The sequence below is a fragment of the Bos taurus genome, chromosome 9 (assembly GCF_002263795.3).
Source record: "Bos taurus isolate L1 Dominette 01449 registration number 42190680 breed Hereford chromosome 9, ARS-UCD2.0, whole genome shotgun sequence".
NCBI lineage: Eukaryota > Metazoa > Chordata > Mammalia > Artiodactyla > Bovidae > Bos > Bos taurus.
In genome coordinates this window covers 44,942,255-44,955,845 of record NC_037336.1, presented here as the reverse complement: position 1 = coordinate 44,955,845, position 13,591 = coordinate 44,942,255, and the positions used below count along the sequence as shown (strand labels likewise).

The 13,591-nt window shown below is 36.9% G+C and overlaps 1 protein-coding gene across 4 annotated transcripts in view; it reads left to right on the top strand.

Annotated features, from left to right (window-relative positions):
* LIN28B (lin-28 homolog B) overlaps positions 1 to 11,895 on the top strand; it is a 142,286-nt gene extending 130,391 nt beyond the window's left edge. For all 4 annotated transcript variants that reach the window (XM_059889868.1, XM_059889869.1, XM_059889871.1 and 1 more), the window contains one exon: positions 7,049 to 11,895. In XM_059889868.1, the coding sequence (XP_059745851.1) occupies positions 7,049 to 7,409 (361 nt within the window). In that variant the 3' untranslated portion in view covers positions 7,410 to 11,895. The remainder of the gene's footprint in view (positions 1 to 7,048) is intronic.
* Positions 11,896 to 13,591: the final 1,696 nt, after the last annotated feature.

Below are 13,591 nucleotides of genomic sequence, written 5' to 3'. Positions count from 1 at the left end.
TTTCAGTGGTTTTCTGTGCATCTAAAAATGCATACACTTGTTTTTGTTTTTTTGTTTTTTTTTTGGTAAAAAATAGTTTTTGTTTTATTGTGGAGATGATAAACTATCTTTAAATTTCATGTTTAATAAGAGAAGAATAAGACAATAGCAAACAGAACACAAAGATTTTTAGGAGGTGCTTGGTGACAGTGGTTCAGAAATCATTCATTCAACATTTACTCCTTTATTATACTTTAAGAAAAATATTTGAGTATGTCTCTGTGTCAGACGTTATTCCAGGTACTGGGAACATAACAGTGAACAACAACAACAGAATACTGTACTTGAAGTGGAAAAAATACAATAATAGAAATGCATACAGTTATTTGTATATAGTGTTTTTGAAACATAAAGGAGATCATACCTTCTTTTATATATTATTATGTGTTTTGCTTTTTCCACTTAATTTATCTTGGAGATCTTTCCATGTCAATACATAGAGATCTACCTTATTTTTAAAATATTCTTTTACTTCATTCCTTTTAATATCTGTAGAGTGTTTCTCAGTTTATGGGCTTTAATTTCTTTCCCATTTTCACATATCTAGCTCACCGTTACAGAGCAAAGATCCTGTAACCAGACTACCTGGTTTTGACTATAAACATTTATTCTTGTTGGTGATATTATCATTTTAATTTTTCAATTTTTTTACCAGTATGGACAACACTGTAGTTAATATTTTAGTATCTAGATCATTGTGCTTATCAGTGAATATTCCTGTAGGGCAAATTCCTGGAGTTAGAGTTGCTGGCTCAGAGAGGACACATATTAATATTTTGAATTATGCTATCACATTTTCCTCCAAGAGCAATTTATATTTGCGTCAGCCAATAGAATCTCATTGCAGTTTGTACTTCACGGCCTGAATACATTGTTTATATCACAGTGTGATCGCATGGGCACTACAGTGGCAACTACCGCATGGAAACTGCAGTTCCAACTACAGTGATTGGAATTCATTTTCTTTATTTTGGCTGGAATTTCTTTGAGTTACTTTAATAGCTCTGAGTATAGCTTATTAACCTGAAGTTCCAACTTAGGGTCTTAAACATATGATTAAGAAGAACAGAAAAATTATTTACTGATTTTTTTTTTTTTAGACAAAAACTTTGGACAGTAGAAGAGGAGTAGAAAGTACAAGAGGAGTAGGAAAAAAAACTGGGCATTGGCAGTCAAAAGTCTGGCCTGGATTAGTTGCTGCTTTTCATTTTACAGATGGAAAGAGAAGCTCACTTCCCCACAGCACAGTGACAGAACAATAACCAAGTCTCAAGAAAAATCAGCTTCAAATCCGTGTGTTTGTTGATGTTTTAAATTGAGGACCCTGTATTTTTTAGATTACATGTGATAACATTTACATCAATATTGTTGGGTATAATGCTTTTATATAATGAAAATACAAGTGTAATGTATTATTTTCAGGTAAAATTTCCTTCTCTGTATACTCTCCGAGACTTCATTTTCTCATCAATACACTGTTTTGCTTTTTTAATAAAGAGCAGTAAGCTGTGAGTTTTTAAAGTAATTTTTATTCCTTTATTTATTTTTGGCTGCGCTGGGTCTTCACTGCTACATTGGCTTCTCTCTAGTTGTGGTGCTCAGGCTTCTTTTGTTGTGGAGTGTGGGCTCTGGAGCGCACAGACTTCGCTTGTGGCGTGTGGGCTCAGTAGTCGCAGCTCCCAGGCTCCAGAGCACAGACTCAACAGTTGTGGCGCATGGGTCCCGCTGCTCTGTGTCACGTGGGATCCTCCCAGACCAGGGATCACACCCATGTCTTCTGTATTGGCAGGCCACTTCTTTATCACTGAACCATCAGGGCCTGATACACTGTTGATATTGTAGTACCTACTTCATAGGGTTCAGGGGAGAATTCAATTTTATTTTACATATTCAAAACCTTTTGCACAGTGTCTGGAATGTAGTAAGCTCTTAATAAATCGAACTTCAGTATTCCTATAATTATCATTTTAACTCTCTTTTAACAGTATGTTCAGCCTTGTTGTGACACCCCTTTACCTTCTAAGGGTAAGAGAGACAGATTCGTAGGCCAGAAGACCCCATTTTGTCTGAAAGTTTCCCACCAACCTAAATTCACAACTGGGTATAGCTTATTCACTCCATAGAACCCCCCCAAATACCAAGAGGAGAGTTAGAAAACGTTGATGAACCACATTTCCTGACTTTTCTTTACCCCTCTGGATTTCCATTTTGAAATTTGATTGATCTTTTCTTTCATCTCTCTTTTCCAGGGATTTTTATGTACTCCTTTCCTGTATTTATCCCTCCTTCCTGCCCTATTGTCTGCACTTTCCCACTTTGTTCTCTTTCACTGAGACTGCCTTACTTATGTTCTCTCAACATTTCCTTCCTCTTTAGAAGCCTACAGATCACTGTGTCTTTATCTTCTTTTTCTCTTAATATTCATTTATTTGGCTGCACCTGGTCTTAGTTGTAGCACACGGGATCTTCAGTTGCTGCATGTGGGATCTAGTTCCCTGACCAGGTATCGAACCCGGACCTGCTGCACTGGGAACGTGGAATCTTAGCCACTGGATCACTAGGGAAGTGCCTGTATCATTATCTTTAATGCCTCCCTCTTAGCTCTCAGAATATAAGTTTCTGTATATCTTCTTATTAAGACTTTCAAATATTTAGAAGCACCTACATTGTATTTTTTTTTCCGTTACATTTTTAGACAAAACTGGATTTCTGTCTATGTAGTGTCACTCCTCATTTTTTAAAATCACTTTTGGGACTTGTTTTAATGCTCACATCATAACATAAAATTCATTCAAATTAAACTGATTTGGAGGGGTTGTGAGAGTGAACAAAAGAGACTAGTACCATGCAGAGCTTTGTATAGAGAATATGGTGTGATATTATTTGTGAGCTGTTCCATTTTGGTGTCAGTCTCTAGGGAAGGAAGTGGTTTCCTAATGGGGTGTGATCTGCACTCTTAGAAATAGTGATTGGCATTGAATGATTAAATAGAAAAAGAGAATACATACCACTCCTCCCCTTTAAAGCTAAGCACGTATATACTGAATGTCTTTTCATCATGGAAGGCAGTCTGGCCTAATCATAGAACGAATCTGAAAAGCTAAGGGAGTGAATTAACTATGCAGATCAAAATGCAAGGAAACCAAAATGATGCAGTGTTCTTAAAAGTAACTTTCAGAACCCAAGTAAATGTAGTGGTAAATGTACATATGGAATATAATGGAAGACCCCATTTGAAAAAAAATGAAATCCTGACATGAGGCCCTTGGTAAATGAGCGAGCAAGTGGCTCCCTGAATTGGAGAACAGTGTGCATTCCACAATGACTGATGAAATTGATGTGTCTGTGGGAGAGCAGCTCTATTACTCAGCCTTTAACCTATTTTCTCTCTCTTCAGAAATGAGCTCCTAAGTGGGTGTTATCCTCAAGGAAGTGAGTTTAATTCAAAAGGAGGTATTTTATAGATGGGCAAATTTAAGAATTCACTTTGCACTTATAGGAGAGAAGTATGTGGAAAAGCATTATTATAAGTAATAGGCTTATACTTCTCAAAGATGCCATTTTAGACTATATATTTGGGGACCCTGAATTTGAAGCATTAATGAGTAACTTTTATTGTTTAATTTTGCATTATCTCTGAGAAATACCACCAAAACAGTATTGAATCTGCTTTGTAATATTTCATTAATTTATTAAAGTATAATAATAAATAATTTAATTCTAAAATGATTTTTTCCCCTTTAATTTTTGAAGATATGATACTGTTCTTCCCTGACATAAGTATTTGTTAATTACTGAAAAAAATAAAAGCCCATCTTGTAATCACATTATTCTAAAATTTACAAGATAATATTGATAAATGGAGAAGCACGGTGTTCGTTATCCTAGTTTTTGCTATGTTAAAAAAAAACTCTATTACTTATTTTAGAAGATAAAAAATATATTCCTAAATATGATTAGAATGATCAGTTCAGTGAGAGTTTTCATTTCTGTGCTACTTATCTCCTTTCAGTAAATGCCTCAGCATTTTTCCACGTATGAACCATGTCAAGTAAATTCCCTAGCACAAACTTGATAAAAGGCGAAAGAATACTGTTGTATGTCCTTTTAGCAAACATGTATCATCAAAAAATATTGCTTGATGACATCCTCCCTGAAGAATTAAGGAATAAATTTCCTTTTTGTCCATAGACATATATTATTCACTCATCGATTCTTGAGTTTGATAAAATATATTTCTAGGATATAGTATGTGAAGACTCATAATCTGAGATTTAGCCTACATGATTAATTTCATCATCATCATTAGAGTCTGGAGTATTACTGTCTTTTTGTATTTGTATTTTTTTTCCATCTAACAATTGCAAAATGTCAGTTTTTTTCTCTTTGCTCTTATGCAGAAAACAAAAATTTTTGAATTCTTAACTGTGTTCAATAAGAGTTAGAAAAAAAGAACAAAAGTCCTGTCTCCTGATGTCTTTTATACCTTCTGGAAAGATAAGACAATAGCTTGGGCAGTGCAATAACAAGGATGATGAAATAGCCATTATTTATTTCATTATTTTATCGTCCCTCTAGATGATCACATCATTTTTAAATTTTCTTATTTTTTTCTATGAAAGCCTTAAATTCAATATGGTTATTTGCCAAGTATCAGAAAATTGTTTAATTGTGTAACTAATATATTATTCAGGAGGTAGAATAGAATAATGTTAAACAGATTTTCTCTGCCAACAGCTTTGGATGCACTAGGATTGCATGGGGCAATTGAGTGATAATTATTATATAATTTCATTACTAATAATTGATAATTATGATATAATCTCAATTCCAGAGATTCTTGGAATTGAGATTATATAATTGATATGGTAATGAAATTAGAGAAGTTCAAGACTATTGATGCTTCTGGTCTCAGGAGTCTCTCTTCCCAGCTTGGACTGGCTTATTTCAATAATGCTTTTATGAACAAACTAGTCTCCCTCATCCTTTTTTCGCTTCCCACCATCCACCGTCCCAATTCCAACTCTAGATAAATTTGGATCCTCTCTCCCTCCCATTGCCCACTACCAGGCTGGCAGATATTTCTTGGAGAAAGTCTTAAAATCAGACTGAGTTGCACATTATGAAAGTAGAGAGACACCAAGATCATAGATAAAGTTGAAAGAGAATCAAGAGATGTCGAGTCCTAGCACCGTCTTGCAAGTGAGATGGAGAGTTGGTGAATAGTAGAGCTAAAAACGAGTAGAAGTTTCCTGACCTTTGTCTCAAATGAGTTTCTATCCCAGTGAATTAGCAAAGTTATATAAACTAAGAGAGAAGAGAAAAAATGTTAAGGTGGCATAAAGTCCTTTAAGGGAAACATTCTAAGCCCCATCCCCACCTCAGTTTATTGAAGTGTAGTCAACAAGTAAAACTATAAGATTTTTAAAGTGTACATTGTGATGATTTGATATATATATATGTGTGTTTTGAAAGAATTCCTCCCATCTAGTTAATTAACAGGTGTCCCAAGTGGCTCAGTGCTAAAGAATCTGCCTGCCAATGCATGAGATGTGTGTTCAATCCTTGGGTTGAGAAGATCCCCTGGGGAAGGAAATGGCATACCAGCTCCAGTATTCTTGCCTGGGAAATGGCATAGAGAGGGGAGCCTGATGAGCTATATATATAGTCCATGGGGTCCTAAAGAGTCAGACATGACTTACCGACTGAACAGTTAAAATAACAACAATCCTATGTATACCTCCCAGTAGGTTAATAGTAGCTTGTTTTGGAAATACTTGGCAATATAAGTTACTAACTTTCTCGTCTCACACACACTAGCTGGCTAGTTAATTACAACTAACTCGTTTGTCATGATCTTAAGCTGATTCCCAGTTACCACCTATTTTGCTTTGATTTTGTAAAATGACCTATTGTGTGTATTTCATGATGAGAATTAATGAAATCATAAATGTATTTGGAAAATAAATTTAGGATAGAAAAACCCTTAAAACATTTCATTTGTAGACAAATTTTGTATTACATAACTAAGTAGATTAAAAACCTTCACAAATATAAAAATACATTTTCTCTTGATGTTTTATTGTTTTTAATATGAAATTTTAAAAGAAAATCTGATTGAAATATATCTTCCAAATAACTTCTCAGCTTTTAGAATCTTAGTCAAAATTTCAAACATAGTACAAGCTGTGCCCCCAGTGTGCATTCATTTATTAATTAAAGATGGATTTATATTTATCTCAATTTAGAATTTATCCTGAAGGAAAACTTAATTTCTTACAGAAAGAAAGTTTTTCCCGTTCCTGAACTAGCATCAACCTTTATTAATCTCACATAGGTTTCTATCTAGAAACCTACGTGAGCATTCTTCTGAATAGCATTTCTGAATGCTATTTCTGAATTCTGAATAGCATTCTTCTGAATCAGACACTTTTTATTTTGCTCTAATATTACTTGATAATTTCCCAGATATTCACCATAGATGTCTGACTTTTTATTTATCAAATTTCGCTGCACTCATCTGTGCAAAACGAAAAAAATTCCTCCAGTTCAACCAGTTTCTATAGCCAAAATAATTAACAACCGAAGAACTGTTAGACTCATAAAATTTAATTTGCTCTATAATTTTTCCATTTGCTGATTGAATTGGTGTTGCATTTTAAGTCAACTGCTGGATTTTTAAACTTTTGTTCAAGCTAGCTGGTTGTTTTTTGTTGAACGCAGCTGCCCTCTAATGGACTAAACTTCCTTTACAATAACCTGACTCAAATATCAAGGAGTCATTTATCTGTGGAAGTGATTAGTCTTTCATGCTTTCAGATTCTGGTTTTTCATTTTTGTGTTTAGTACAACACGGTTTGTGTGTGTGTGTGTGTGTGTGTGTGAAGAAGGCATACTGAAATCAGCTGATCTCTTTGACAGTCTTATATTTTAGCATATTTTTGATTTCTGACATATTTTATGATATACCTGCTCCTACTTAAGAGGTTTTTCATTGTTCTTGCTGCAGATGCTACAACTGTGGTGGCCTTGATCATCATGCTAAGGAATGTAGTCTACCTCCTCAGCCAAAGAAGTGCCATTGCTGTCAGAGCATCACGCACATGGTGGCGAACTGCCCCCACAAAACTGCGGTGCAGCCGCCAGCCAGTTCTCAGGGAAGACAGGAAGCGGAGCCCCAGCCGTGCACGTCGACGTTCCCTCGGGAGGTGGGGGGAGGGCACAGCTGTACATCATTTCAGGAGGCGAGGTCCGAGCTCTCAGAGTGGCCAGGCAGGTCCCCTCAAGAAGCTTCCTCCACCAAGTCGTCTGCAGCACCGGAAGAACAAAGCAAAAAGGGGCCTTCCGTTCAAAAAAGGAAAAAGACATAACCCTTCTTTAACGTATCATTTTCTCTCCCCGGTTGGGAAGTCTACCTCATGCAAATTCAGGGGAACAGTATTTCACATACAGCAGCTGACCTGGGATTTTTAACTACTGTTGAGGAACTGTGAATGTTTTTAAACAGACAAATCACTCTAAGCAAATTACCTTGGAGCAGGGTGTCATGTGTTATGTGACTCAGAGAATGAGATGCTGTTATCTGTATGTACACGTGTGAGAGGGAGCGAGCCTGAGTCTGTGTGTGTGTAGGAGAATTTTCTTTATAATGTAGACATATATATAAAGAGGGCTTGTCTTTATATATGTGTGTATGGAGATACAAGCACACACCCTCCCTCACAGAATTGGACATCCCGCAAGAATTGAAAGCCCACAGTGAAGCATTTTTAGATGGTTTTGAAAATAACCCTTGGAATTTTTCTTGAAATACCATTCCCTTTGTATTACATTAGAGAAAAAAAAGACTGTTACCTTTTATGTGAACCAAAGGATATACTTCAGATCTCAGAGCTGCCAGTCATATGGTACTAAAGGTTTTTAAAACATCAGTTCTCCCGAATTTGGGATTGCCTCTTTTTCTTGGTATCTGTACAGTGTATCCCCCCACCCCACCCCTTTTCAAGGCAGTACCTTAACTCCATATGCCTCCGACTGCCGTTTAAGCTTTTTTGAATCTGGGATACAAACCAGAAAAGACAATGAATGTGTAATCTCTGTGCCGATATTTCAGTGTTTCCAATTCCAATGTTTTGATTGTAAATTAGATGCCTATTCAGAGAAATGAAGGGGGAGGGCAATGTATAAATGTAGTGATGTGATTGTTTTCAGTGGTATTTTGATACCAGCTCATTGTAATCTCTTACATGTTGTGAGGTTTTTGAGGGACTGTGGCGACAGCAGCTCCCCTTGACTAAGTCAATCCTTCTAACCATCACTTCGAGCAGGGGCCTCCTTGTTTACTACTGAAGACCTTGGAGGAAAACTCCAGTCATTGGGTGTATGTTTTTGGTGGCTGTTTTTATTCCCCCTGGAGAGTTACCTAACTTGTTTCTAAAACAAACACACAAAACAGCACAGTAAAATGCCAGGGTTGAGAATGAATATTGAGTGGATGCTCACAATTGCCCATGATGTATGACCTTGAATAATACGAAAAAGCATCATGTTTGGTGGCAGGCGACTAGAGTGATGAGCCTGGGGAGAAAGGTTCCCAAACCTCTCCTACCAGAGAGCGAAGTGTTTTTTATACAATACAGTTGATCTTATGAGAATTCCCTCATGACTGCTACTGAAGGGAGGAATATGGGAGATTCGGGATGAGCATTCAGTGATGGAGACAGAGACAGTAGTGTCGATGGCTAGGGGCCAACCACAGTATTGATCCCTTCAGCTTCCAGTCATGAAAAACACTCATTTTGCTGTCATCCTGGTTCTAGATCTTATGGGTGAATTTTGGGAACATCTCCAAGAAGGTACCAAGTAGTAGTAAGGCTTAACATTGGCAGTAAATAGAGTCTTGTATAAGCCTGTTGGTGTAAGCTCAGATAATCAGAAACAGAAAATAGCATGATTCAAATGAGACATGTTCTGCTGAACAGTTTCTGCTCCCTCCCAGCTTGTCCTGCCGAGGGAGACTTGTACGGTTTTGCCCCCGTTTCAGCAAGCAAGCCACGCGGAAGGAGAGCAAGCGAGCCTGGGGCTGGGCCACCAGCCCTTCCCAACTCAGCTTGAGTTGACAGTGTTTGTGAGAGTCTCCATGGGATGTACTGAAATCTCAGTATGCTGTGATGCAAAGCTTACCTTTGACGATATTGAATGTGATAAATAGCTATAGAAAAGTACTTCCTTGCCTTATGTGAGGAGTGTAAGCTTATTTAAATTATGTAGACAAATCAAAGTGGCATTGCTTAATTTTTAGCAGGTATAATAAGCAGGTTAACAGTAAAAATGCAAAATGTAATAAGTCACTTTGAAAATTCAAACCAAAGTTCCTTGACCTTATTAGAAATAGGAAATTATGGACTTGAGAATTGGACATTCCCTGTTTACATATAAAAAGTTCAGAGCTGAGATCACGATTTAAAAAAAGAAACATTTTATAACTGTGGACCTTATGGGTGCAATTTGAAATCACTTTTCAGCATCTCACCAGACTGAACTAAGCACATACCAAACCTATCTTTCATGAAAAGTTGGGGTTTATTTTTTATATAAGAATATTATCACTATTACATAAACATACTCAGGACAAAGAACTTCGCTCAGGGAACATACCGTATAATAATTGTTGTTTCTTTACAGAATAGTCTACAGTCCTGCTTACTCAAAACAAACCAAATAACTTAGACCTTTATGTAAGTATTATGTACTGATGTTAGTAATAACTACCTCTGAGTTTGACATAGATCAAAATGTCCAAATATCAATTATCAGCTCTCCTTTTTTAATTTCATGTGAAAATTACTCAAGGAGACTTTCTCCACTCCTTTCAGATGTGAATATCACTGACATAAGCACAGTGTCCATTTACATGGGTGAAATATTCTGTTTACAGCAAAAGGCTACCTCATAGTTGATGCATAGCACACCTTTATGCTGCTCCAGCCTTACAGTGGCTGATAATTCTCTGGTACAGAATCTTTTTATCTAAAGTATAGATAGCAATTCATAACTGCATGTTTCTGACAAACACTTGTGAATAATGAAGCATCTAGTTAGCAAAGTCTCGGAGCATTTCCTTCAAGTGACCATGTGTTTAAAGACATAGACTCTTCTACTGAAGCAAAACAGAGCACACAAGTCAATCTTCGAAATAGCTGCTTTGCCCAGAGGTCGGTAGTGGGAAGAAGTCAGGAAGTGAGGTTGCTTGTATGAGTGTATGTGTGCTGGGCAAAAGTATCAAAGATGCCAATCTCCTTCGTTTGTGTCTGTGCTGCCCTGAGGCCAAGTGATTGCAGCATTGTTGTCCAGGCACATAATTAACAGCACTGGCTGCCAAGGAGTGAACGTACAGTGGACGTGCAATGCCCTTTCTAGCTACTGAGGGGTAGGATCTGTGTGAAGCATCAGTTTACTGGAGTTGCTAATGGGTTGGGCAGGAGGTCTGTGAAATAGTTCCCCTTTGACCTCTCCCCACCCACGTCAACACAAATGTAATTCCTAGGAAAAGATGCACGACCGGTCTCCTAGCCCTGTGAGCTATTCATTGCTACGTGGCAGATTATAGTAGAAACATTTTTATACTTGCATTTTTCGTCTTTATTAGAAGCCTTTGGATGTATTTTTACAGTTGAAAGATTTAGAAAGATTTTTACCTGCTTATAACTTGGAAATTTGGCGTGCAATGTATGGGAAAAGATCGAGAAACATCATGTTATTAGCATTGGTCCATCTACAAATAAATACAAAGGTGTTTCTATTGCCGATATATATTTTTTTTGGCCCAGTTTTATTTTGCACCAATGTGGCCCCAAGTTACTGCTAGTTGTATGTAGTTTGTGAATAGGAGCCCATAAGTGTTAATAGACTTTGTAACTTTCACTGTAAGATGAGTTATACAGGACATGGAAAATCTCATTAAGTCTTAAAGATAATTTAAATTAATTTATCTGTTTTCTCTAAGAAATGTTTATCATAAAATATATATGTGTATTTCCCCTTTGGTTATAAAATTTGGGAAAGTGTGTACACGTGCAGCTGCACGGACTTTAATTTTCTAGATGTCTTAATGAGATTTATTTGTTTTAGGGAAGAACAACTTGTTACAAGCATCAAATTCTGTCTTACATCGCTGTCAGCAGCCTCTTGCAGATGTGGTGGTTGTGTGATCTGTGTCATAGTTCAGTTAGAGTGAGAGGTTGACCTCTGAATCATTGTTAAATTGTCTGTTTGGAGCAAAGCTGCAAAGTTATGGTCAAGTACTGTACAGCGAGAAACTATTGCAACGTTGAATATATCTGTGGCTTCACATGTGTGAGAGTTAACCAGCTTGAAAATGATGGTGTTGACTACCTCTTGAATTACTTACAGCTACCAACCACTGGCACCCACCACCAGCTGGCTTTAATTAGTATGTATTGCTTTTTTGGTATTAACAACTTTAACCACAATAGAGACCAAAGTGAACACTGATTTCTATATGACTTTAATATGGTGTTTTATCTAGTGTTTTACAATTATCCTGTGTAGTCTTTAGATGACCTCATTGTCCATTTTGGCTCATGTTGTTTACAAGTGAAAATAAAAAACACTTGAACTGTATGTTTTTAAAGGACAAAAAAGGAATAGATGGTCGGAATGGCGTTTCACTTGTGTACAGTCATCTCAATGGACTACAAGTACTGTTTGCCTTTCTGCAGACCGTGGATTTTATATTATCATCTCATGGCTAGTGTCTTATTCTGTCAATTATGGATATTTTGAGGTTTAAAGAAATTACTTGATTAAAAATAAAACATATAACGTTGGCATTTATGATGAGTGTTGGAGAGTTTTCATGATTTGTGTGATGGCTAAATTTAATGAATGGGTAAAAAGGCTACTTAGTATTTACACCAAAATGAGTATCAATTAAATAGTTTTAACACAGCCTCAAGTCACAGTGATTTTAAATATAAAACTTAGCTGTGACAGTACAGATGGCGAATAAATTCCACCTTAATGAAGGAGAAAAGGTGGGTCCTGTCCTCATTAGGAATCATCCTTTGTCAACCAGCATGGACTGTGCAAGCTTGGTAATCAAGACATACTTCTGGGGTCAGGAAAAGTAGCCTGGAGCAAAAGTGTTCACACCCTTTTGGAGAAACCATTTTAGAATTTTCCTGCAATTTTTTCCCAAGAATTTAAGTATTTGAAAAGAACAGTCAGGGACCTGTGACACCAGTACCAAATACCTAAGCTATGAAGGTAGATTTGATATACTCTACAACCAACTTTATAAAACTGCTGAGTTCTATAAACTGACCCGCCTCACCATCACACAGATTGTCATTTCCAGTCTATATGTGGATGTTTCACTTTTTCCCCCACTGTGGTCTGCTGGACTTTTTTTACCTTTTAATTATGGTAAAAAGCGAAAAACATAACATCATTTATCATCTTAACCATTTTTAAGTGTACAGTTCAGCAGTGTGTAGTATATTCACCTCGTGCAACAGTGAGTGATGTGAAGGGCTCGATCATGAATGCTCATGAGAGGCTTATTAACAACATGTTTACTTCCATTGATTATTATTGAAAATAGTAGCTTTTTGTTACAAAAGTAGTGCTGTACTTTACTGCAGAAAATATGGAGAACTTTGAAAGAAAATGGTATATAATCCCATCACCTGCATTTTATTTTAAATTTAAATTTTATTAATTTCCAATATGGACAGCCTTTTAAACTCATAATCTTATCACCTATAAATAACCATTAACATTCTTCATTGTCTTTTTTTTTCAATAAATTACAGGTATTTTAATATAAAATTAGATAATATATGGTTTGCCACTCTACTTTAACATCTTATATTGTTTATCAGTAAAAATTGTTCAAAATCAACATTTTTGACAAGTGCAGGTGTGGCTTGAGGTGAGATTCAGTGGGGCAGGAAGATGGGCTTGGTTTGGGAGGGTGAAAAAAGAATCTGGGACAGAAGAAATAGCGTAAACAAAAAGTTGGAATCCAATCGAAGCAGTGCATGTTTAATCAACCAGTAAAGATATGAATTTGGTAGAACGAAGTATTTTTTTAAGTATTTATTTGGCTGCACTGAGTGTTGTGGGATGTAGGATCTACTTCCCTGACCAGAGATCAAACCCGGCTCCCTGCATTGGGAGGGCAGTCTTAGCCACTGAAACACTGGGGAAGTCCCAAACAAAGCATTTTAAAAAGCAACATTTTGAATGTAGGGGAGGGCCACTGATGCAACCGGGAATGTGAGGGGTGTCCAAGTTTGCAAAGGGAAAAGCATGAGAGGTGAGCACGTTTGCCCCAGGCTTTTCCCCTGTGGTCACTTTCCAGGTCTTGGAGGTGACACAAGGTGGCAGGCCACACCAGAGGTGGCAGTCTCACTGAGCTGAGGAAACAAAGGCAGGGCTACTGGAGCAACAGAAAATGGGAGGATAAATCCCAGAGAGGAGGGCTTGTGAAGAAGGGAGCCCCCAAAATCTTCATACAGATTCCTTC